The 26889-nt window shown below is 38.6% G+C and overlaps 1 protein-coding gene across 8 annotated transcripts in view; it reads right to left on the bottom strand.

The window, feature by feature from the left end:
* The window catches only part of NAV3 (neuron navigator 3), a 547425-nt gene that overhangs the window by 96548 nt on the left and 423988 nt on the right, over nucleotides 1-26889 (bottom strand). For all 8 annotated transcript variants that reach the window (XM_030479342.1, XM_030479337.1, XM_030479339.1 and 5 more), the window contains 3 exons: nucleotides 19597-19705; nucleotides 17875-18258; nucleotides 14124-14243 (listed from right to left, as the gene is read on the bottom strand). In XM_030479342.1, coding sequence (XP_030335202.1) covers nucleotides 14124-14243; nucleotides 17875-18258; nucleotides 19597-19705 — 613 coding nt within the window. The remainder of the gene's footprint in view (nucleotides 1-14123; nucleotides 14244-17874; nucleotides 18259-19596; nucleotides 19706-26889) is intronic.

The following is a 26889-nucleotide window of genomic DNA, read 5'->3' as shown; positions in this document are numbered from 1 at the left end:
TGCTCTTCAGAGTAGCGGTCTCCTCAGTGTCCTTTTGAGATATTTTACACACAGTTTCAGCAGTCTCTTTAGAAGAACTCCAGGTGTTAGGAGATGTATGATAATTCTCCTTTGGGGTATAATTAGTAACATGGTTCTACATGATGAAGTCCCTTTTCTGCTGTGTCTCTGGAAGCTTCCTGCTCTGGGTTCATCCCAGTCAACAGGTCAATTTTTGACTGTCCTTTTAACATACCCTCCTTTTGAAGAACTGCTTAAGAAAGTACTAAGTCATTTTAAGTACTCTCTGGCCAACTGTAAAGAAAATTTAGACTGTGCTAACAATCTTTTTTGAGAAGTTTTTAATGGCAAATACAGTATTGCATGTAGGGAAAGTACTGGAGATCCACAAGAAAGCAGGCATCGTGGAGGGGCCCAGTGTAAGAGCTCTTCCATCTGTTTCACTGGGGCCAAATATTAAAATGCATATAAAAAATGTTAGGCCGAATAAATATATTACAGACCCGCAATAGTCTCATGAGACTGTTCTAGGAAAAATACATACACATCTTCTAAAATCACAGTGGTTCAACATATTGATTTTTATTATCCTATCAGGAATAGAAAAAATTTGGGAAGAAGAGTAAGATTCATGTCTAACTGAGCTTCCATAAAGAGCAACGGCTTTCTGTGACATGTACATTAATCCACAAATTTCTTCTGAGGGAATTCTCCAGGGTCAAAAGAAAAGAGAAAGTAATTTGCTAAATCTACAACTTAAGAATCCAGCTCTTTAACCTAATCACATACCTGACAACACGTTAGGCATAAACTCTGCTTTATGGCACACTTTTGCAAACAATATTTTGGAAAAAACATTCAAAGATAAAATAGGCAATTAACTGCAGAAGATTAAGTTGTTTTAAGATCACTCAGGTGTAGTTCTGTTTGCCTAAAAGATTAATAGTAAACATGTGAAATCTAACACTGTTCTCTGAAAATCTGGTTTTATTTACAATTTTGTGACCTTCATAGTGCAAGCCATCCTAAAATTATCAGATTGCTTACAGTCCTGATTTTTTTAATCAAAAGGTCCTTATTTATTTTTCCTAAATTCTCTCATTTTTCCCTCTTTAGGCTGTATTTGTTTCCTGATAGCTGAGCTCAGGTTTTCGAATATATATCCTATAAACCCAGGTGTGAGATACTTAAGCCCAATATAAATCCTAATCTTTCTAGGATTTATATTGGGCTTTTATCCCAACTTCTCCCTGCAAAATGCAACTGAGATACCAGGAACAAAACATAAAACTGCTATCCAAACAAGACAAGGTGGTTTCCCAGAAACTGGTAGCATAAACAGCAGAATAATAAGAAATTAACTTGGAGTTTTGATTAGTTCCCTCTCAAATATATGAATTATTTCACATACAAATGACAACACTGTCCTTTATTCTCTGCTATATTATACGAACGAGAACGACTCTTAGCATGGCATTGATAATTAATCCTAATTTTTAAGACACTGGTCTAAAACATCACAGCTTCCAGAGAGGGTTAAAAAGGTGACTTCATATCCTGTGTGTATTTTCCTTGAGCATGGGACTGATGGGAGGCAGCTTTGGTTGGCCATATAGTATAGGGCAGCCACTAGATTGTTTTATAGTATACCTACAAATTTTACAGGGGCTCTTTTAAAGGTTTAACTGAATATATGTCATTATGATTTTTCCTGTCAGGGAACCCACTACGTGGGTGGTGGGGAGGGAACAGGGCAGGAGCTGGAAAAGCAGGAGACACACTTCAAAGCCATCTTTATTAGGAGAATTCACTTTCTAGAGGGATCATCAACAAAAAAACCCCAAACCCAGAACTCCCTTTAGTTAGAGTATATTTATAAGAAGCTGCAGCTGATGACCAATTCCTAATGCTTTTTAGAATATATCATCAAGACAGATATTTCTTTCAAAACCTGTGATCTACTGAAAAATGAAGAATAAACTATTTTTTCTATTTTTCTTTAATTATAAAAAGTTGAAGGTTTGATAGCAATTTCACATCCTAATAATAACCTATGGCAAGGCATCTGTGAACCCAGAAATGCACTGCTATCTCCTTGAAAGAGAAGCTCAAAGACCTTAATCCTTTGGCAATTCAATAGTTAGTGAAATGAACTCAGTATGTGGGTTTTACTGCTACTTTTGTGGAGAAAGGGCAACAGCTAATGTTTTCAGAGTGGGGTCTGGTGGAGAAGATGCTCACAGATTTAAGACAACAAATATCACATCATTCAGTTGCTCCTTGTATCAGAGCCATGGCTAATGAAAGAAATGGAGCTCCTGGCAAAGAAATTATTACAGCTCCCTGAGCAAGCACTAGTGAAACCTACTACAGACTGAGGACCGATACTGCATGTAGCACTGACGACCAGCTGCTTTCAGTATTTATTGCCTTTGTGCTGAGTTGCATCAAAGAGCTGCAGCAGGTCCAAGTACATGACAAACTATCACCAAAGCAGCAATCCAAAATTAATAAACTATCATAAAGTTTCGTGATGTAGGCTCTTCTTACTGCCCACATTGGAAATCCACAGAAATTGGTTCAGAGTTCTTAAGGCTTACTTACCACTACTCAACAATTCAGTGGCATGCTGCAATAACATTCATACACACAAGCCCAGTCTTCTTAAAATTTCCCACATTGCCAATCCAACAGAATCATTCCAAAAGAAAATATGACCAGTAATTTTATGGAAAATAGCTCTTTAGGGAAAGCTATTGACAATCTAGTTAGGATATTAGCTTGCACAACTTATCTGGAAGGCTCTAAATTATCATTGTCGACATACTTTATTTTTCATACACCAAAAAATTATTTTTCCTACATGCTTTTCCATTGAGTTTATCCACTTTATAGTCATTAATTTCTCAGGAGTATTGCTGGTATCATTAATTTAAATGATTAAAGAGAGAGAAAGAAAGATGTACAAAAGAGGGGATCATAAATTTCTTTCTATCCTGAACAAAAGGAAAATACTTCTAAAACAGAGCCAATTCAGTTATTTTTTAGGTATCATAAGATTTGGGTCATACGGGGCACACTGAGGCAATTCTCTTCATGGAGGGGAAGGATTTTAACTCTAAGAGGAAAAAGAAATAAGTCTTTAACCTTAAAGAAACATGGTGATTTCTCTTTCAAGATCTTTGTATCTATCTGTACAGATACTGGTTTTCCTAAAATGAAGACTTTCTAAAATTCATTGGAAGGCAATTCCTTCCACTAAGGGACTACCCCTGGATGACACTATGTCATGTCATACTTTGGCTGACTTAACTACATAAAGGCTTGTCACTTCATTGCATTGCTCCACTAGAATTTATTTTATTAAAAAAAAAAAAACCAAAAACCACCCCCCCAAAAAAAAACCAAAACCCCAAACCAAAAAAACACACCCCCCCCAACCAAAAAAATTCCCAACAGCCATGGTTTCTTTTAAATTGAATTCTTCAAAACAGACATGGTTCATCTAAACATAAACCAAAAGCTAGCTGTCTAGCCATGTTCCTGTTACAGTCTATCGAAAGAGATAAGAGCCTCCAGGTGGTAGTTCATGAGTCTTGAAGACTGCATACCTTTATTGATCCTCTCAGAAAGCATTGCATGTCCTCCAGAAACCCCAGACAGTCCATCCATTAAATTTTGTCTACTTTGGTATTTGAATATGGCAATAAATATCTTACAGAAAGATCTAGGCTTGATTTAAAAAAAAAAAAAAAGATAAAAAAAATTGAGATAACTACAGCCTACCTTTATTCCTCATGTCCTGTTCCTAAAGTTCACAATCTCGCTACTAACACTGTGTGTGTATTTCTAGTTTGAATCAGCAAATTTTCAGATTTTAGGCACTGGCTATCAATATGAAACTTTTCACTGATGAACAGTCAGAAGATATGTAATACATAACATCATGTTTTCTGTCTCTGTTGTTTCTTTTTCAGAAACTGGTTCAAATCCTATCCATTTGAAATATCTTAATTTCACTTTTAAGTTAGTATACTGAGTATCTGATAAAAATCATTGGATATTATAATATAAAAGACTCTGGCTTATATCAATAAGGTTTGTTTCTAGATAAAAACTGAAGAATTACAAACACCTGTTCTGTCAATTATTCTTGCCAATGACACCAAGCTGTGTGGTTTGGTTGATATGCTGGAGGGAAGAGATGCCATACAGAGGGACCTTGACACGCTTGAGAGGTGGGCCAATGCCAACCTCATGAAGTTCAACCAAGCCAAGTGTAAGGTCTTACATCTGGGTCGGGGCAATCCCAGGCACTGCTACAGGTTGGGCGGAGAAGAGATTCAGAGCAGTCCTGCGGAGAAGGACTTGGGGTGTTGGCTGATGAGAAACTGAACATGAGCTGGCTTCAGTGTGTGCTCGCAGCCTCGAAACCAACCATATCCTGGGCTGTATCAAAAGAAGCGTGACCAGCAGGTCGAAGGAGGTGATCCTGCCCCTCTTCTCTGCTCTCGTAAGACCCCACTTGGAGTATTTTGTGCAGTTCTGGTGTCCTCAACATAAGAAGGACATGGAGCTGTTGGAACAAGTTCAGAGGAGGGCCACGATGGTTAAAAGGGGGCTCAAGCATCTCCTGTATGAAGACAGGCTGAGAAAATTGGGGCTGTTCAGCCTGGAGAAGAGAAGGCTGCATGAAGACCTCATAGTAGCCTTCCACTATCTGAAGGGGGCCTACAAGGAGAGGGACTTCTCATCAGGGACTGTAGCTATAGCACAAGGGGTAATGGATTTAAACAGGGGAAGTTCAGGTTAGGTATAAGGAAGAAGTTTTTTACTGTGAGGGTGGTGAGGCACTGGAACAGGTTGCCCAAAGAAGTGGTGAATGCTCCATCCCTAGCAGCGTTCAAGGCCAGGTTGGACAGAGCCTTGGGTGACATGGTCTTGTGTGAGGCATCCCTGCCCATGGCACGGGGATTGGAACTACATGGTCTTAAGGTCCTTTCCAACCCAAACCATTCTATGATTCTATGATTCTATGATTATTGTACTTCCCAGGACAATTTTATTATTTCCAACATTACACATATTTTTAAACTGCAGTAAAGCAATTTTTGTTTCCATGAATTTACCTACACAGCAATTAATAGGGTTAGCAGCCATTTTACATTCTATTCTGCAATATGAAACAGATCTAGAGCATAATGCATCCAAAACAAGTATAAGAGAAAGTTCAGTATATTGGAAATTAAAGCTGATGCACACAGGTAGCAGATTAAAAGCTTATTTGTTCAAGTAAAATGTAATTAGGCAAAGCTATTTTTAAAATTCCATTCAAATACTGTATTTTAGATTATTCACTCCACTAAGCAGGTCTGAATTATAACTATACTGTACCCTTTTTATAAAAAACTTCTTCTATAAAATGCATTGGAGGTTTCACTCTTTAGGTTTACACATCTGATCCTGCTTAAATTGTTATGACAATCTTTTGTTTACAAAGGAAATCTTTGAAGACTTAATATTTTAACGATTAGGTACAGATGAGATTAGTGCTGTAACTTCAAAAGAAAACAAACTCCAAGCACATTGCTGCACCAAGCTTTTCCCTGTGCAGAGACGAGGTTGTCACAAGGGTTCAGGAGGGGCAGGAAGCCTCCACAACAGCACTCGGAGAACAGATTGAAGAGGGAGGATCATCTTTTCCTCTCTCCATCAAAAGAAGACTCCCAGGTGACAGAGTTAAGATTTATATGTAAAATGTTGATACAAGGAAATGGAGGGATTTTTTTTTTCAAAGAGGAAGGTTAACACATGTTGCACTCTACAGTCAGCTTCCTGCAGCGAAGGGTATTCTCTGCACTGGCTGGCAGTTTTTCTGCCACACTGTGTCCTTCCCAGCTTTCCCTTCATGCTCCCTCCTTTTGAACTCTGCCTCCAGCCAGCCAACAGGGTTGAAAGTCCATTTATTTTTCCATCAAACAAAAGGCTCCCATGTTTTCTAACCTGCACAGCTTTAGGAACATCCTTCACTTAAATTTATCTAATCACAGATAACCCATGACCAGTTTCTGGCTGTATTCCGGCTATCTCTTTTAGCCACTAATGATGAAGTTACCTTGCAGTGCAATTGGCAGTCTAAAATGTATTGAATATCACTGTTTTCCAACAGCCTCATCACAGAAAGCAGTACTGTTTTGCTCTAAGAGCAGCACATTGTAAGGGAAAGAGTCAAAACTTTGCAATTTTCCTCTTTTGCACCATAAGCAGCCTTACAGCTCAAGCAGCAAACGTGCACTTGCACCCTTAAGATGCAAAGCTTAATTTAAATTTGCCCTTCCTTTCACCTACCTGTTTTGTCTACCTGCCAGCGAGGAGGAAGAGCAGGTGGACAAAACAGCAGCAAGAAGCTGTCAGAACAGATCATTTTACCTCTTTCTCATTACCTCTTTTGGGTACAAAAAAGTGCACCATGATGTGGCTCTCAAATTTTTTCCTTTTCACTTTACTGGTCTGCTGAAGCTGCCAAATCCAAATGCTTTTTAAAATGAATTTATATTATAATTATATATACTTACATTAAATTCAAGGTGAAGGATTTTTATAGTGTTACAAACTAATTACTTTCTATGAAAGTGTTAATTGGAACATTCTTATAATTCATATGTTTCGTTTGCCAAGCATGCATGCATACACATACCACAAACTAACTCAATCTGGTAAGTAGCTATTATAAAAACAGCTCTTGAATAAATGACTTAAATAAGAAATAAGAATATTTTACTCCACAAGTAAGTAGGTCTCTCTGAGGCAGTTTAGAACAGAAGACAACTTAGTGATCACAAGCTGCTGCATCTCCAACACTAAATTATCACAATCACAATTTTTCTATTAAGTTTCATGAAGCATAAAATGCCATGTTTGTTAACGTTAGAACTGTAATCTCAATTGCACCTATTTTACTGCAAATTTCAATTTTTTTTTTTTTTAAATAGCCATGTAGGAGAATCAAATTACATTTTTTCCTCCAGTCATCAAACAGATCAAGATATTTTAAAGAACTTTTTATGTCTCTTGACTTCAGGACTCAAATATGTATCACACAGGAGATTCAAGTTCTTTAGTTTTCTATTCGAGCCTGGGGTATTTTACATAATGATTTATATCTTGTTACCCATGCCTTGTTCTAACACAAAGGAGGCAGTACATTAGTCTTTGCTGATAACAGTTGAAGTAAGGTAGTGGACCAAAATGATGCTGCTGCTGAAACTGTAAACTGAGTCTTAGGTAGCTGTTATTAAATACATTGGTACTCCCTTCAGAAGTAGATTACAAGCAAAATAAACCATCTGCATTTTTCCTGAAGGGAACTATCAGTAATCCGTTAACATATTATAAAGTCCAGACTCACTTCAAATCATTTGAAAGCATCTATACCAAACTTCAAGATAAGCAGAAATAAAGAATGCAAACAAATTGCATGACATTAATACTTAGCTCCACACCATCTACTTTGAAGAAGTAGATTTGTGAGAATGTTGAATGTGTCAGCTGTAAACAGCCAGCCTTTGGTTTAATGACCCTACAGCAAACTATATGCTCAGCTCATTTAGCATTGCATGAGAATGTGATTTGCTTCCATTCCTTGCCAAAGTTTAAAAACTTATTTTCATGAATTCCTTTTTCATATAAACTGAAATTAGTTGATATTGTCCCTCTCTCTACCACTTGACAAAAATTGAAAAAGAGAGAACTTCATCATTCATTTCACATAATCACTTGCAGCTCAGTCTTGTTTTAAAGTAAACATCTGCCATGCACTGTTCTGAATGTCATTTCCTTATGTAAGCTGGGTGCAAAGAAATGTGTCTGCAGACATGATGTTGCAGGATCATGACAGTTTAACGTACTAATGACAGACTGCTAACAATGCAGTTTGTTTATGTCATTGATATTAATAAAGTATTTGAACCTAAAAACACACAGCTGTGAAATGTTTCCATGTTTTGGTTTGTGGTTCTATGGGCAATTTCTTAGAAATTTAAAGCAACCTCACAAAATCAGATCAAAGTCCAGTTGCTCTGCTTACTTTATATTGTCCAAATCCTGACTTTCAAACCATGACCAGAAACAATGTCATGTTCAATTTAAAAATACCATTCTTTCTAAATTAATAATGCTGTACAAAATCACATTACTGGAAATTTTATTTCTCATTATGGTTTTGAAAACAAGGTATTCATTCTCAAAGGACCCTAAATACTTAACAACATAATGAGCCAAAAAACCAGGAGTGCTCCCTTTGACACAATTATTCTGCTCTTCATGCACGGATACACACATATTTATGCTTTGGGTACCTAAATTTAGCATCCTTACTTTGCAGAAACAATAAAAACTGAGATACACATTGAAATAGATACTTCTAACTAGCAACTTGCTTGATAGCCTAGCAGATGCCAAGATGTGGAAAGATTTACACCAGAGATTACGAAAATGCACAATCATTTGAGAATAATAAAAGTAAATGGTGGGAAATGTTAACAGCAACAGCTGTGAAAAGAAATTATGGAAGATTAAAAGCTTAGAAGAGAGCAACAACAGTAAAACCAGTTTAAAATTTGAATTGCTTTACAAGAGAGATTCTTTAATTATGGTTTCTAGAGGTATTTGAGCAATAACTGCAAAAACAGTGAGGTATAGATATGTATATTATTTCAGCATCCTAAGAACCTACTAATACTGTAAAATCACAGCCAGAAAAATCATAGCAGATCACACAACTGTATGAACCATGCTGTCTTTAAGGTCTATAATAACTTTTTTGGTTGTGCACAGAATAGCAATCACAGGCATACTTACTGGTGAAAGCAGGTGCCACACAGTGCAGTAGATTTGCAGCAAAACTCAGTTTTTTCCTCAGAAAGCCTTGGACAGCAAGAAGAAGGTATATCTATTTTGTGTTTTATTATTTACTATTTCATATCTATGGGATGAATAGTTGTTTGACTGCCACAGACACTGGAACCCAGAGGTGGACACAGCTGAAATGTAGATGGCTGATTGTGTCTACACAGTGAATAGTTCGACACTGTGGCATACACATTTCCTTTAACTATCCATAGTAAATCATGCTCTGCTACCAGAAGCATCAAACTGAACAGGCAATAGTTGCAACACGGCAGAACAGTGATCACACTAACACCAATCTGCAGATACATGGCAGAAAGCACAGCATTATTGCAGTGCTGAAATACACATTACACAGAAGCATATAGATAGAAAGGCAAAACATAAAGTATTCCTGTCCACTGTACAACATCCCAAAGGGTTAAATTCCAAAAGGCAGCAGCAATTCCAATGAGTTGCCACAACTTCACTATATGAGACCAGGCACTGAATTCTATCAGGATTTTAAGTTACTGTTCATGATGTCCCTCAGCCTTTTCTGATACTACCAACCCTATGATACAGGGCCCCCAGTTCAATACCCCTTTGAACTCTGGAAAAATTCCTATTCCAAAAGTACAATATTCCAACTCAAGGCTCAACTATTCAGACAAACACCAGAAGAAGACTTACAGTCATTCATCCAGGAAGTTAGTTAATAAACTACAGGCAAAATCTGGAATTATTTTGTTACAATTATAATTAATAATGTATTATGGTGATTATGGTTTGGCTGAGAACAAACAGGCCAGCCCGAGCAAGTCTGAGATAACTGCCAAGTCTTCTGCACATGTGACAGATGGTGGAAGCATTTTAAAGACTCCCTGTGCATAAGAACTCTGTGTAGTGGAGGCTCAGATTCAATGCAACAGCAAAGTAACTGAAGCGAGTCATGATAAAAGCACACTAAGCAGCATAAGCTACCCTTAAAGCTTTGGGTTTCATCCAAAGCAAAGGTGAAGAAGAAAAAAATGGTGCATTCAATGGATGTGAGGTGTACGTAGCTGCACAACTTGTGTTGACTGTTGACTGATGAAAGAGAAGGAAACTGTGGCTTTTGATACAGTGCACTAAATTAAGCAGGTATAGGGGGCGGAAGGACAATATTTGAACTCATTGGAGCTATATCTGCTTCTAAAAGGGCTTGTTTAAACTTCCCTAACAGTTTTTAGGAAAACACAAGGTGGTTTGGAAACATTGCAACTTACTTTTCAATAAACCTTACTCTTCTCAAGAACATAATTCATTTTGTGTGCTTACGTCTAATCTCTTTTGGCTCTCATCTTACTTTGAAAAGGGTTTTGAACTCAAAGAATGTTCCTCAAATACTCCCTCTAACAGTCCCAGAAGGCAAATGTTAAGAGTGGAGAGGAGGAAGACAGAACAAGAAATGAAAAGTAATATCATACCACTGAGAACTCTCTCAGCCACATCCCAAGTTACACCCACTGCAGAGAATCAATCTTCCTCTCTAATTAATTTCTTATGGTATCCGAAGCAAGGTAACTTGCAAGGAATAGGCATTTACAGACCAAAAAAAAGAGTCCAAATTAGAAAAAATCAAAAGAAGAATGTTACAATCACTGACATCTGATGCTGCCAATGTCCCTTCAGCCTTTTGTTGAACCACTACAATTCTTTCCCTAGAACAAACAAATATGCTGTATTCCTTTCTACGCCAATGTGCTTTCCTGAGCAGTATGCAAGCAATATTAAGTCTTGGCTTATGTTGTATTCATGAATTTAAGTTTTTATAAAGTTTCCCTATGAGCAATTTAATATTATTATTTGGATGAGCTCTCTCAGGCTAAGTTTCCACATGGAGATCCTTCAATCCTTTGCTTTTTGGCAAGAAGTGGAGATGCAGGTTCTATCTGAGACCAGTTTAGAGTGGAATCAAACTGGGCACCTGATTGTCTTTTAACACCAGTTCAATGCTCTTAATGTCAATGAATTTTTCCTGATTTATCCATGAAATAAGAATCAGTCTGAAAGTATGAATTTGCTAGAAATTGCATTACTCTTAGAGATATAATCAGCCCACCTATCTGAAGAATACTGAACTGCCAGCTCACAAAATGAAAAAAGTTTTAAAATATAGGCAGAAGCTGTAATTTAGGTTGTCAGAGAAAACCCAAGTTCAGTTTTCATGAAGAACATGGGTTTGCTGTCAGCAAAAGTTGCTGGCTCTAGTGATGGACAGAATACTGAAACTTATCTCCTGCGTGCTGATGTAAATCAGATACTTGCAGCATACAATTTATTTTTTGCCTGCACAGAGATGCCAGCAGAGCTCTTTACAACAGAAAGGCCAGGGGAAATCATTGCAATTATGAAAAAGGTTTAAACTAATGATACCATAGTGAAAATGCATATGTCCTTCACATATCTACAGGGATGACAGAGAGGAGAATAATTCTCTTACATGGAAGTTCATCATACCAGTAGCAAGGCATACCTTGAAGCCCTGACGCAAACCCTGTCATTTTTTATTCAAAGTAGAAAAAATAATATATAAAAAAAAGATGAAATCTCAGGTACCTATGCTATTGTGAAGGACCAAAACCTATCCTGCCAAACAAAGCAAGAGTCTCAGCAACCTTTATTCCTTTTTCCACCTGATTTCATATTGAAAATGTGACACACTGAAGATCAATATAAACGTTTTTGTGTGCGTGTGTTTGACCTTATACAGTTTTTTTGTGACACATTTTGGCAAGCATGTGTTTTGTTATCATCAGAAATCATATTTAATTTTTTCCACTTTCTAAACACCTTTTTGCTGCTTCAAGTAATAGCATACACTTATAGACAAAGAAACCCCATCTGTATCAACAAAGCATGATTAAGGCTGTAAAAATCAAGCATTGAAAGGTCAAGAAATGCCAAAATTGCCTGAACATCTACAGTATAAATCCTCCACGCCTGTACTTTATGATAAACTTCTAAATTACATGATACCATATAGTATGTTCCGTGACACCCCATTTAGAGGGTCCAGTAGAGCACAAGAGACCAGCTTTCATTTTTTGTGTAAGGGAAAGCATTCATTACAAAGTAAATCCTATTTCACAGTTGTAGGATTTAAGCTCAAAAATTACTCTGGGGCTTGCTCGTGGAGTTTGCTAATGTCAAGAGCAGCTTGCAAATGCACAATGAAGATGGAATATAGATATTTTAGTTGCTGAGATCAAATAAATGTTTCCTGAATACATATTAATTTCTTTAAAAGCCTTGACTTTTGCATAAAATTGGTCAACTGTTCACTCAAGACCCAGAATAATCTCCTGATGAATTTGAAGTCACTGCTTCACAACCTGACAAGTGATAGACTCAGAAAGACTCAGAAACAGCAGAGTAGTTTTTAGCACGACATTTTTAGCCAGTCTGACAAAGTTGTATAAACAAACCAAAATAGATTTATGTACTAGGAAATGCTGGACAATCTCATTAATTGAGAACTGACCTCCCTGTGTTTTCACATGCAAAACATGTATGTACCTGCACACTACATAGAACAAATTAACACATACATTACTAAGTAACACTTCAAAGCAAAACAAACACAAAGTGTTTGAGTGACATCTAGAGCTTGAGGAATACTAAGAAAAAATAAAAAAACCCTTCATTTGGACCTTTTTTTGTCAGGGAAAATGTGCATGGTTTGAAACCTGGGTGTGAATACTGCATGGTGGGAAGAGCTCTAATAACTTTACTCCCAGGTGAAGAAAAGATACAGACACATACAAAAACGTGGGTGCTAGCAACATTCTCTGTTTTTAATTACATGATTCCCAGCCTCTACGTTTTCCACCCTCTCTCCCACTTTGAGCTTAAGGTTCTTGTTCTCACACACAGAGCTCTACAAAAGTCCCTCCTGCCCACATCTCATTTCTCATTTTCTCCTTCTGTTACAGCCTGAGTTCTCTCCAAATTATTTTCTTAAACGCCTACTGTACGCTTTCTCTGGTCTTCACTGCACATCAATGCTTGCGTTCCAAAGAACCAAGCTGTGTTCATTTGAATTGCTATCTAAAATAGCCTTTTTCTGCAAGGTCAACAAATGTTAATATGCCAGCTAAAAGCAACCTTCTTTTTTAAGTAACTGGTTCCCTAGATGAAAATTATCTTCTTTATCCTGATGTACCACATGCACTGTTTGACTAATGCAGACTATCCCTCACTTGTGTCACAGGTGTATTTTCACCAGAAAACTGTGAAAAGTAAGAATTATATCATATCTATGTTAATATTCTAGAACTTCTTCAACTAATTTGCTGGGTTTGTAAAACCAAAGCCATTCCATGAACCCCTTCTCCATTCCTGATTAAACACATTTTTTCCTTAAAGGAAACTTGATTTTTAAAAGACAGGACTGAACTCAACCCCCTAAAACTGAAGACTGCCAAATTTCACAGCTGCTCCTTATCTTTACGATGGTCTGACCAAAACCTCAGAGCTGACAGCTCTAAGTTCTGCAAAAGCTGGGTTATGAATTCTTATTTCTCAGACATGGATACAAGCCACCAATATGAATCTACTTTAAGCTCAAGGAAAAGAAACAAAACATTTGTCTGATAAGTAGAGGTATTAGTGGGAGCATGTTTTTATGCTCACACCCATATATACACATATAAGGGCAGGATAGTGTTGTTTCTTTTTTCACACCGCGCAGATAATGGGATATAATCCTACTTCTGAATTCTCACTGATCACAGGTACTGCCTTCTTCTTGACAACTGCAGAGGGCAAAACCAGTGGACAAGACCATGGTTCTGGTTCCAGCCAACTCCAAATGTATGTTCTGGCCCACATCATCAAGCACACACAAGCTCTCTGCTGCCTAGAGGCCATGTGTATTCTCCCTATGCCCATCGACAAGTCAACCTGTAAAAATCATGTCCTGTTTCAGAGATTCAAGACTACAAGTAAGGTCTGGACTTCTTTCACATCTTCAACAGTAAATTCTTCCTAGACCTCCTTTCCATGTGAGAAATCTACTTTTTCCCCAGCTGTTGTGGTATTTGGTGTATTGTATGCTCAGAAACCTAGCAGCCTCAGAAGCTTGCTTCCTCTTGCTATTCCTTATGAACAAAATGGTGATATATTAGCATGCATGAAAAATAAAAAATATTTGTAAAGTTCAGATAGTTTTTTACTTAGCAAAGCACTGTTACCTGTCTGCATCCACAGTCACATCATGAACCCCTCTCTGAATGACATCTCGAGAGGCAGCTAGGTCTGGTATTCGGTTCAGACTTCTTGTATATAGGTTGAGTCCTCCATCTGTCATGTACCTGAAAATAAATGTGTGGTCAGTCAGTGGGAAATGCAGCCATCTGGCAATCATGTTTCACTCTAAAGTTAATGGACTGGGGAATTTAAATGTTTAAGGTATGGACTGTCCTGTTAGATGGTAGGTTTATAATAAATGTTTTCGGTTTGTATGCCCAGTGCAGGGAGATCAGATATATGCCTACTTTCTAGGATTATTTACCTTTTCCTGTGGTGGCTTACAGTCAAACCTGTTTTATTAAAATATATTTAGACCGAAGCCCTCAAGTACCTTCAAAAAATTTAAGTACATTTTAAGTACTGCATTTTTGTCAGAGAATAGCATCAGGAGCTAAGAAAGAAGTATAACTCCAGTTAAAAAAGAGGAAGGAAAAAAAAAAGGAAAAAAACCTCAGTAGCATCCATCTAAATGGGAAAGAAACTGAGAACCCAAATCCATAGTCCCTGCTGGGATACAATTATTCAGATATGAAAGAGACATCCACTGAAGCCCTTACAATGACATTTAAGAATATGTTTCTATCTGTGTTCCTTTTGCTTGATTCCCACCACTTCACATTATAATGAATGACTAATGACTCAAACAGTGAGTGTAGTGCTGCTTGCTCACTAGAGAACCATTAAAAGTTTCTGAATTTCAAGCAGCAGCAATAATTTCTGGAATGCCTGCTTACAGTTTAGTTATTTCTAACTATCTCTATCTCTCTCTTGGTGCTTATAACTGAGCAGTACCACAAGCCTGTCCTACACTCAAGACCTGTACATTATTTTCTCAAAGGACCTTTCATTAAACTGTCTTCCCTCTTAGGCTTTTGGGTTTTTTTTACATTTCCCTCTTGTAGTTTGTGGTGACTTTAGTGTAGCAACCTAGTACAAAGTTTGCACAAATTTATTTGTGTAGGACCGTACACATGTACGGCAGTTAATATGTATAGAATCATAGAATTGTAGAATAGTTAGGGTTGGAAAGGACCTTAAGATCATCTAATTCCAACCCCCCTGCCATGGGCAGGAACACCTTGCACTAAACCATGTCACCCAAGACTCCAACCAACCTAGCCTTGAACACTGCTGGGGATGGAGCATTCACAACCTTCTTGGGCAACCCATTCCAGTGTATATAAGTACACATACACAGAAAAACAATTTGGTATATCTCAGTGAACCTACTCAAAGTGAAATTACAGGCTTACAGAAAAAGTACAGTCCCGGTGCTAAGATGATGGCTAAAATGATCTACTGGAGTTCACTCCCGCTTCAAATACTCTGTAACACAAGCTCTCCTTGAACCATGAAATGGTGCCACTCAAACCCATTTTTCAGTGTGTCTGAGTACACAAACATTTAACTTTAATAACTCTACACAGACTCCCAGGCACAAGCCAAGGCACACACACCTGCTGTTCTTTCTGGAAGCTGATTTAACTGAAATCAACTGTCCCAGAGACCTTGGGGCTCATATAGCTGCCTGAGAGAACCAGCCTGCACCCCCATGGTTTGGGATGGGTGAACTGGTGCAGATTTCGAGAGCAAAGCTCAGGTAGCACAGCCCTGTGTGACAGCCGCGGTTTCAGATGGCATCACGTCCTGAGTGGCAATCTGGATGAAGAAAACCTTGACTGCTTAAACCATGAAGGACTGGTTTGTTTCTTTTTAACTAAACTCTAAGGCATTTTACGCACTGCTAAGATTTGGCCTGCAGTTCAGCAAGGGATTTATGAAACCTTGGTATGTGGAGTCTGCAGAAGGTAACTTCACATTTGTTTTCAAAGGTAAATTAACAGTCATACTTACACACTAGATTTATCTTTTTATTAAAGACAAAATTTAGACTTTTTTGACAGATTATTTAGCTAGGGATGAATTATGCAGTAGGTTCCAAGGCTCTGGAATTGCATATTAAATTTAGCTGTGGTTTGAATGCAATCCAGACTGTATGGATTTTTTCCTGTATAAGTAAGGCCTGAATGGAGAGACTTAATGAGCGCAACAGGCCTTTCTCGCACTAATTTCTAATTACCGCTACATTCCCGTCCCCAAGTGTTTAAAGTAATTAAACTGATAATGGAAGAGGCATAAAGAAGATAAGACTTTACATGCTTCAGTGAATCCTGAAATTTCTGAGCATATTAACTTGTTTTTAACATTTACCACACCTAAAAATGTTAACTGAGAACACTGCAACTTACTATCTATTGAGTCATACTTATTACAGATGCAAAGAAAAGTCATGCAAGATGACTGTATTCACCCTTTAACGTGATAAGCTAATTAATACAACTCATCAGGCACTGCAAAGGATTCCCCTATCTTTTTTTTAAAAAAAACCCAACCCATGCATCTGTCAAAGGCAGCATTTATATTACCTTTATGATAAAAGGTCTTCAGACACTAAAGTACCATATTTTCCGTATGTCTTTTCTCTGGTCTAGTAGACATGAATATGGCATCCTGCTGAACAGCCACTGAGACTATGCTTTGTGGACAGCTTTGTCAGCAGTGCTCCATTCACAGATCACTGAGACAGTGCACCAGGGAGATATGGGAATATACTTTCTTTATAGCTATGCTTTTTCTAGAGATCTTGGGATGGTGCTTGAGGTGAGACACTTCTCTAGAGAGAGCTCTGATCACAGACTTTCATTTGCCCTTAGGAACATATCATATCCAATTTCATTAGCCGCCATTCTCTAATCATAGCTATACTTCAAACTAAGAGATGAGACTGACAAGAAGAATCTTAAATTTATACAGAGTGAAGCAGTGTGTTGTGACATGGCCATGTACTCTATGGGATTTCTGTTCAACCCAATATTACCTCAGCCACCAAGCAGCCTTGAGATGCCGATAACAGCAATGAACAGTAATTTGAGTAAAACCATTAAATAGCTTTTTTTTTTTTTCCCTCCTTAACAACAAAACAAATGCTGCTTTATGAGTTCTAACATACAAACAAATGAAGTGACTTACATTCCAAGACTGATAGTCTTCAAATAGCAATTTGAAGCACAGGGAATGCAGTACCCCAAAGCCTATCAACTGATTCAACAAACACGAATAAAAATAATTGTCATTCTTCCTCCTGAGTATGCTAGGAGAGTGGCTGATCTATTCTTTTGTGAAAAGATATTCCTACAGCTTGGGTGATATGCATAGTTGAAAAATTGCAATAAAGGCCTTTCACATAGACTACACTAGACAATATCTGAAGTGGAAACAGAGAAAGTCAGTGTTGTCAGCAACTGCTGCATCCAATACCATATCTACCATCTCAAATAAAACATGAAAATAACAAAAGATGACCCCTCCCGGAACAAGCAGTGCAAAATGATGGTTTACCGGGCAACTAAGAAATTCCAGTAAGTAATAACAAGTACCTGTGCTTTTATCAAAGTTCACAGCAAAATCATCTTAATGTTGAAGGAGAAGAGCTGAGTTTGAAGGCAGCTGAGAACAACACTGGCAGCTTAGTGCCCTACCTTTGTTTTGTTTGTTTGGGGTTTTTTTATATGTATATTTTCCTAATACATAAACCATAAGACAACTTCTACTTGTGTGCCAGAATTTGTTAGAAAAATCTTATTAAACCTGCCAACCACGCATTAGTTCAAAGGGGGAAAAAGTGCTGCTTACCCACTATTGATGTCATCAGTTCTGAGGCTTTTCCCAAGAATGTCCCCATCACTCATGTAGCCACCAACGTCAACTTCAGAGGACATGTCCAAATCACCACTTCCCTTCTCACTCATGTCGATCTGTGAGATATTTCCAAGGCGAGAAACAGCTGCCCGGCGAAGCGGGGTAGTGTACATAAATCGAGAAGGGTCTGTGTGTATGAAGCGACTTGTGCTGCTGCGAGGATAACCAGCGCCTAAGGACGGGGCATCTCCTGCCTGCAGCCGAGGACTGGCCTGCCCTAGCCTCCAAGTCATCGGGGTGGACCGGCTTGCCAAGCTTGGTATGCTTCTCCCATTCACCTCAGTTGTCACAGTGCTGTCAAAAGTTGTCTCCAATGTGCTGCCAAACAAAATGGAGAAGTCAGTAAACTGTGCTTTCTCTGTTCCTGAGAAACAAGGAAAAGCAATGGCTGAAATAACGTATATGTTTTTAAAAAAAGTTCTGTGTGTGTTTCTCCATGCCCACACAAGTGTTTGGCCCTCAGTACTGGGGCAGTTCTGTTTAATATCTTTATCAATGCCCTGGATGAGGGGATTGAGCGCACCCTCAGTAAGTTTGCAGATGACACCAAGTTAGTTGGGAGGATGGGAAGGCTCTGCAGAGGGATCTGGGCAGGCTGCATCGATGACCGGAGGCCAGTTGTATGAGGTTCAGTAAGGCTCAGTGCTGGGTCCTGCACTTGGGTCACAACAACCCCACCCAATGCCACAGGCTTGGAGAAGAGTGGCTGGAAAGCTGCTCAGTGGAAAAGGACCTGGGGGTGTTGGCTGACAGCTGAACATGAGCCAGCTTGTGTCAGGCAGCCAAGAAGGCCAATAGCATCCTGGCTTGTATCAGAAACAGAGTGTACAGCAGGAGTAGGGAAGTGCTTGTCTCCATGTACTCGGCACTGGTGAGGCTGCACCTCAAATACTGTGTTCATTTTTGGGACTCTCACTACAAGAAAGACATTGAGGTGCTGGAGCACGCCCAAAGAAAGACAATGAAGCTGGTGAAGGGTCTAGAGAACAAGTCTTATGAGGAATGGCTGAGGGAATTAGGGTTGTTTTTGTTTAATGTGGAGAAAAGGAGGCTCAGGGGAGACCATATTGCTCTTACAACTACCTGAAAGAAGGATGGAGAGAGGTGGGTGTCAGTCTCTTCTCCCAAGTAGCAAGCAATAGGACAAGAGGAAATGTCATCAAGTTGCACCAGGGGAGGTTTAGATTGGATATTAGGAAAAATTTCTTCCTCAAAAGGGTTGTCGAGCACTCGAACAGGCTGCCCAGGGAACTGGTTGAGTCGCCATCCTTGGAGGTATTTTTAAGACATGTGGCACTGAGGTACATGGTTTAGTGGTGGACTTGGCAGTGTTGGGTTATCGGTTGGACTCGATGATATTAAGGGTCTTTTTCAACCTAAACAATTCTGATTCTATAATCTCTATAAAATAACCTAAAATAAACTATATAGGCTTCTAAGAAGATGTATATGAAACAATAACCATCTTTATGAATGATTGTATAAGACACTTTGACAATAAAATATATTAGTCACGTTTAAGTTGTTGAAGCAGTCTAGCAAACAGTATGGTTAGTGCCATAATTAATTTTCCCTTGCAAGTCTCTAATTCATTCAGCAACTAGTAATACTCTTCTACAGTCCAAGTGTTTAGCAATCAACACAAAACCAGTATACCTGTGGCTTATCTGGGTCCCTCTAAGGCTGGACATAGTTTCTTCCAAATTCTGTCTCAGGTCTGCTATGTTCTTCACAGTTCTCATTCTTCTTGTTTCAGGGTCTTCCCCTGGGAGGAAAGAGCAAAACCAGCACAGATTTTAGCACACATGAGTGTATAAGGTTGAATAAAGCGCACACATGAATACACAGCTGAGAATACACACATACGATTGTAAATAGGTCTGTCCCTTTAATCTTTTAAAGAATAAAACCTCATCCTTTCAGTAATAAAACACACGTACGCTTATAAATAACATGTGGTATATAAAAAAAAACCGAAGAGAGTCCTGATGAAGTATCCCTGTTAGGGCCCAAATCTATTAATGAAACTCAGATTTATAGTGTTGGGATTTTTATCCTCTGTAATCAAGGCACAACGCAGGACCAGACCACTTGATACATTACACAGCCCCTTTTTCCTCCTTGACATTTTACATGACTTGGTAGGGAAAAAAGCCACAGTAAATCTGTGTCTGGGAAGAATTGTGATGACTGTTACAACTCTTCAGTATGCACTTAACATCCAGGCTGTTTCAAAGTACTCTTTAAGTCAGGCACTTTATAAGGCATCTTTCCTGAACTGTAATGGTTTCCTGAAGGGGGAGATTATTCGTTACATATATACATATGTAATATATATGCATAATATATAATATATAATATATGATATATAATATAAATATTATATAAATATTTAAATATACACCATTAACATTTATATTAATATTTTAAATATAAAATATAATATATATGTATGTGTATATATATAACAAGTGTTCCTTGTGGGGTAAAAATATGAACTCCTTAACCACATGTGTCATTTATACAATTATGGATTTAAAGAGCCTTCAGGGATCCACTGTGAAAACCTAGACTGGTATCTTGAACAGTGAAGCCTGCAGAACTTTACCGGGAACATCATGAATAATGTTTACTTCAGATGATTAACACACCCTCCCATCCCCAAGAAGGGGAAAAAAAAAGAAGTTATATATCATGTGTTACAAAAGGAAAATATAATAAGCCTCAAAGCAACCTCCAGAAGTCATGACATTATTAATGATAAATTTCACGTCATACTTCACCTTCAGTCAATTTTACTTCTCATTCTGGAAATTCATCAAGAATTGTATTGTGCAACCACTTAAATTACCTCTAAGATTTAACTCTAAATTTCAACGTTCTCATCCACAACAAGCTTTTAATCTAATTTTGTAATCCTCACGACAACAAGAAACTGTTTCATCTTTGAATACATCTAACAGTCTGGTGAATTTAAACTCAACATCACACAAAAATCAAGATCAGAAGAGCAAGCAGAGCCAAAATACCAGACAGAACTATGATATTTCCTATTTGTAAATTGTAAAATACACATGCAGAGTGTTGCAGTATTTTTCACTCTGTTACCACCCTTCCTCCTCCCAGGTTTGTGTGTGAGTTTATACAAGATATAAATTCAACAATGGTGATGTCTCTGACGAAAAGCATGGTATACCATCTAAGTGGAAAAAAAAACCCCAACCAGATAGGAGATGTTTGGGAAGAGAGGAAAAAAATAAAAGAAAGATGGCATCCTTTGCAGAGTAGATGAATTGGGAAAAAAGGAAGGAGGAGACCTTAACGTAGAGCTTTCAAGAAAAGTTGCATAGGACAGAGAACTGGGACATATTCAACATGGGTTCAGAAACAATGAAAATTTTATACTTAACAAAGCCTTCTGAAACAGTAAACCAGAAACAAACAAACAAAAAACATCCTACTGAAAACATTCTGGTACAGTAAAAGATCTCAATATAATATCTGTTTCAAGGCGTCGGAAAAAGGTTGACTTGCAGCAAAACTACAAGTAGGGGTTTAACGTTGGTTTACAGAAAGCACTGAGTTAACGCATACAATAACATTTATTTTGAATATAAGGGAGAACATGCAGAAGCAAACTATTTGAGCAATGGTTCACTTAAGCTCCTTAATTTTGTGTTTGGACTAAAGGATGAAGCCTTTGAGCTCACTGACAAACTGAATTGCTACTGTACCCTCTTCTGTAGTCCAGGTCCTATCACCCAAACATTCTGCAGGCAGATAGAAAAAATCCCAACTCCTGACATTAAATGAAATTATTCCATATACATTCCATATGCCCTTTTTTTCTTTCCTGATAGGCAAATGATGCATGGTACTAGACAATGTACCCAGCAGCTGTGGCTCAGTGTCAAGCTAGCTTTCACAGCAATGCCAGTTTGAGGTTTTCCCATCTACTCTGCCCCAGCTGTATATGCTGTCCTCTTTGCTGCAGTCAAACAGTCCTTTAGGAACTGCTGTTTGTTTGGTTTTTTTATCATTCCAAATAAATTCTTCTGTGCTTTAATGATACAATAGTCCATAAATCTCTGGTTGGCCCCATGGAACTGTCAGTGGGCTCAATACCCAACAGGATGGAGGCAAGGCGTGGGGTTACAAGGTAATTAAAGTACCCGTGGATCCCATGTACTGTTTGCAGAGGTTTCTGCACCATCCTGGAGATTCCTGTGAGGAAAAAGGGCTCGTGCCAAGGCTGAGATGGAGACCATAAAGTCCTGTTAGACAGAACCTGCTGTTGAAAGCCCAGACAGTTCCCTATACGCACTCAGTTCCCCACTGTCCCTGCTCTTTGCTTCCTCTCCTGTCCCTTTACCCCCACCCTCCATCTGCCAAATGCACTCAAATTCACTTCTAGGAGCACATTCTATCCCTGCTACAATAGCTATCTGGGAAAGACCCAGGATCTGTATGTTACCTGCCCTGCCTCAAACCAGAGGTGAAAGAGTAGCTTGTTGGCAAAAGACAATATTCTGTTATACACAGAAAGACAAATTCCAGGATGTAAACAGGCAGAATTAAAGGCAAAACAATACTTTGCCTTTATATTTATTTGAGGAACTGAATATAATTCATATGTGCACTGACTTTGCCCTTTTCCTTCCTTGTTTATCCTTGTCAGTTGTCCTTTGCTGAATGTTGACACCAGGAATTCTTGCAGCAAAAATGACAGCAACTGTCTTTTTTAATATACATTGTACAGTAAATAGCATAACAAAGCCTTAAGGTATAATTGCAATACAAAAAAAAAAAAAAAAGAAAAAAGGTACATATATATGGCAAACTGCCCAAATATGCTTTTACAGAGAAGAATATTCCACTTTCTGACAAATTATACCATAAAAGTGTTGTTAATCTATCCTGGAGAGGTGAAAAGTTTGAGGTTTAATATCTTTTGATCTTTCAGGGGCACAAAGGGTAATTTCAAAACCTTTCCACCTTTTTTTTCCCCTAAAAAAAAAAGCTACAACTGAAGGTTGATGATCTGAAAATATTACACAGTACGACGTACAAAATCCTCATAACTGTAATTATTGTCTTAAAATAACTGTTCTTTTTTCTTTCCATCCTTAAGGCTGTATCACTGGACTCATGCTGTACCATGGATGAACAAGTCAGAAAGTATAAACAGCTGAACGTTATGATTAAGAAATTTTCTGCTCTGTGAACAAGATCCTCAGACCTAACTTGCATCTGACATTACTGAGATTTTCAGGACAGCACTGTGGCTCCCCATCTACATCAAGCCTCCTATGCAGCGCACCATAGTGCTGGTGAATGAAGGTTTTTTTTCTGAAAGTTAGCTATACTGTGCTTGCTAGAAGAGACGCTTACAGTGCTTATTGCAGCAGGATCGGGACACACTGTATGGGTTCAAAGGGAGCCCAGACTCTCCCAGGCACCTTGTTGCTTATTACTAGGGCCCACTGCCGTCATAGAGTCTATCCATATTTGAGTGACCTAACACATCAGAAATGCTCCCTGGCTTGTTATCTCAAGTGATTCTGGTCTGTACACTCAAGAAAAGCCATTCTATTTCCTACATGGGGGGACTAGGATAAGACTAAAACAGGGTACCCTGAAACCTTCCGTCAAAATTCGGTTCCTCTTACAAGAAAGTCTGATGCAAATATTTTACTGACCACCCAGGAAATATAATCTGTTCAAATCACTTGTAGCTTCATCATTTATGTTAAATATGAATATTCCAAAAGATTGTCCCCAAATTCTTCTCTATAAACAGTGAACCATTACAGGCTCCCTCAGTAAATTTCTAGAGAACACATTAATTTCTTTCATTGTGTGAATATGTACACAGGAAATCAAAATAAACATTTTACAGAAATTACTAAATACCTTTGTTAAACTTGTACACTCACATTTCTGAAGCTCACCTATAATTGCACATTTAATAATACTGTTCATAATAATTTCAGTACTTCTGCACACGTAATTACAGCCCAAAGCAAATAAATGGGAGAATGATAATTCCATTAATTGTCAGATTTTTATAAAAAGATTTACAAATAATAAGCAGCTCTCCAGAGAAGTGCCCACTCTCAGATACTAACTCTCTTCACAAAGGAAAGTACCAGTTTTACTCTGCAGGTGGGGAAACTGAGGCTTACATAGAGCAGAAGAGGAGCAGGGGCAGCTGGAGAGCTCAGCTTCCTTTGCTAACAAGCCTCTAATCTCTAGGAGAAGCCCCTTTTAGTGTACTGGTACAGTCTAAGAATAAAAGACATGCATAAAAAGAGAATTCTTGTTTCTTTGTTATTTTGAAATGATAGCTTTATATATTACATAGACAGCAAAAATTTTATCCTGAATGTTTAAACACAATCAGGGCTAACATTTCCATCAGCAAAGAAGCTCCAGGCTAGACACATGCTATATAACCTTGGAAAAGCAAGCAGCCACTTAAACCATTTGGCTGGCTGAAGAACAAAGCTTTGGAAACGAACACTTTGAGCACTCATATAAAGGGCTGAAAGATGAAAAGTAAAGCCAGCAACACAGAAGCCTTTTGAAGCACCTATGGCTGTGGACTTCAAATACTCACTGTCATGCACTGATATAACAAAACTGTTTTTTTAAACTAAACTGAAACCCCAGCACTCATAATTCCGTATATAAGGGCGAAATTACCAGCGGGGTGGGAAGGGGGAAACAATACCAGAGATATAGTTTGTAGGTAGACCAAGACATTTTCCATCCAAACCAATCCTTGGATTCAAGATTTTAATTTTAAATTCACGAGAACAAATGTCATTAAAATTAAATTATTTATGAGTAAACTAATAGCTCTTAAATGTTACAGTTTATTTTTTTCAAACAGCTAAGCAAACTATGTTCAATTATTCACAGGCTGCAACCGCCCATACACCCATCAAAAGTGATTTAGACATTTGTCTTCATTTCATAGTCTTTAGAGGTAAGAGTAAGCAAACAAGGAAGAAATGGCTGGATCCTATTTTTGCATGCTGTTGCAAATAAAAACAGTTCTGTCTCATGAAATCACCGTCAAGATAAAAAATGCGTTCAATATAGATATGTGCTAACACTTCGGTCTCCTCCTGCCCTTTGTGATGTCAAGCCAAAGTTAACTTACCTAAAATATCAGTATAAAGGACCTGTTCTAGGTCTCCCAGCATTGTTATTATGACATCTTCATCCAGATGTGCGGTCCCTTCACGCAAGCAGCCTTCCTCTTCCTCCTCTGTCCAGTTCCTGCTGGGGAAATGGGACGTGCAGGATGCATTTTCATCATCTGATTTTCCCCTGTCCTCATTGTCAGTCTTAAAGCCTCCACCTGTATGCTGGTCTGAGGACCTCCTGGGTGTCCTGCTTCCAGCAGGTGCTATCGCCTGAAACGCTTGGGGTGCGGTGAGGCTGGAGTGGCAGAGAGAGTGCACCGACCGTGAGAGTGCCCTGGAAAGGGAGCCTCTGCACCCAGCTTCTGCCTCCTGTTGATGGTAACTCTGGCTGGACTTGGAGGCGTTTCCAAACCAGTTCTCCCTGTATGAGTATCGCCTCTTCTCCCCTTCACTGATGAGCGTGAGATTGGTTAGAGACTTCTGCTTCTGCAGACGAACACACCCTCTTCTAACTTCCTTGCCTTTAAACACTGACAGTTCAGCAGATCGCTGCATCTTTCCAGCTGGGGCTTCACCTCAGTTAGATTTCATATTTCTGAGATGGACAGCAGTTCAATTCTCCGGAAAGGTCTGGGAGGTGATCCCTCCAGCACTGCATGCTGCACATCCCAGGTAGCAGATACTTGTACTTGCAATGAAAAGCACAGCTCAAACATGCAGTGTACGTACTGGAAATGACTAGACAGACACAGTCATTTTCTTTAAAATTACACTGCTGTATCTGCTAAGCCACTTCTCTCCCGTCACATTAATGTGCAGTACTTACAGTCATTTTCACTTAGATTTCTCTCAGGCAAAAGAGAGTTGATCAAACACTCTGCTCCAGCAAAGCAGTAATCCCAAAAGCCAACTGTTTTTTCCCCTCTCCATCCAATCACCAATCTCATCGGAGCGGGGGGCCTGCATCTCTGTCTACAGATGCTGCCTTCTGAAATCCAAAGTAGGCACAAGCGCTGTCTCGGGCTTCCCCCTTCCTCTCACCAGATCATGACTGATCCCAGTGCACGGCTCTTCACTTTAGATGGGCTGACACAGAACTGCAAGTACAGCCTCCACGTCAGAGCTCAATAAAGAGCCAAAATTAACCACTGAAGCAAAGCTCTGCACAAGCCTCCTTACATTTTAGTATTCAACCTGCATTCCCAGATATATGACTCTTCTCTGCTATTGCAGTGAATGCTGCTGGCTGCCATGGCAGCAAACATCCTGGTGAATTAAACCGGAGACACAGAAGCCTCTGCCCAGTTTACAGTGCCACAGGTTTCGAGACACAGCTTCACCTGATTGGGATGCTTCGGTAACAGACCTAGCTCACAGACAAATCCTATTTTTCTCCCCAAAAGGTAAGGATGACAAACTATTTCTTCCTTATCACTGCTACTCTCAGTGCAGGAAGCTAAAAGCAGATTTGCAAATGGACCTTCAGTCTTGCAATTTCTGCTCTAAATAAAAAAAAGATAAAATTTAAGATCATAAGCTAAAAATTGGATCAGAACAGTACCTAACCAGTAAGGTGACCTATAAAAGGAAATTCTGTCCTTTTATAATGAAATAATTTCATTCTTTCTCCTTAAAAATATATATCTTGTTTGCATCTCTGGGAGATTCAGAGGCTACTATGGAATTAAAAAGCTCTAATAAAATCATTGTTTCACGATCTTCTGAGGAAAGCCTATAAATGGAATAGTAATTTTTTTTATAAAACAACTCAGTAGCATGTCTGAACTAAGTTCAC

This window comes from Strigops habroptila, chromosome 3 (assembly GCF_004027225.2).
Source record: "Strigops habroptila isolate Jane chromosome 3, bStrHab1.2.pri, whole genome shotgun sequence".
NCBI lineage: Eukaryota > Metazoa > Chordata > Aves > Psittaciformes > Psittacidae > Strigops > Strigops habroptila.
The sequence above is the reverse complement of the archived record's forward strand: the minus strand, read 5'-3'. Positions and strand labels throughout refer to the sequence as shown.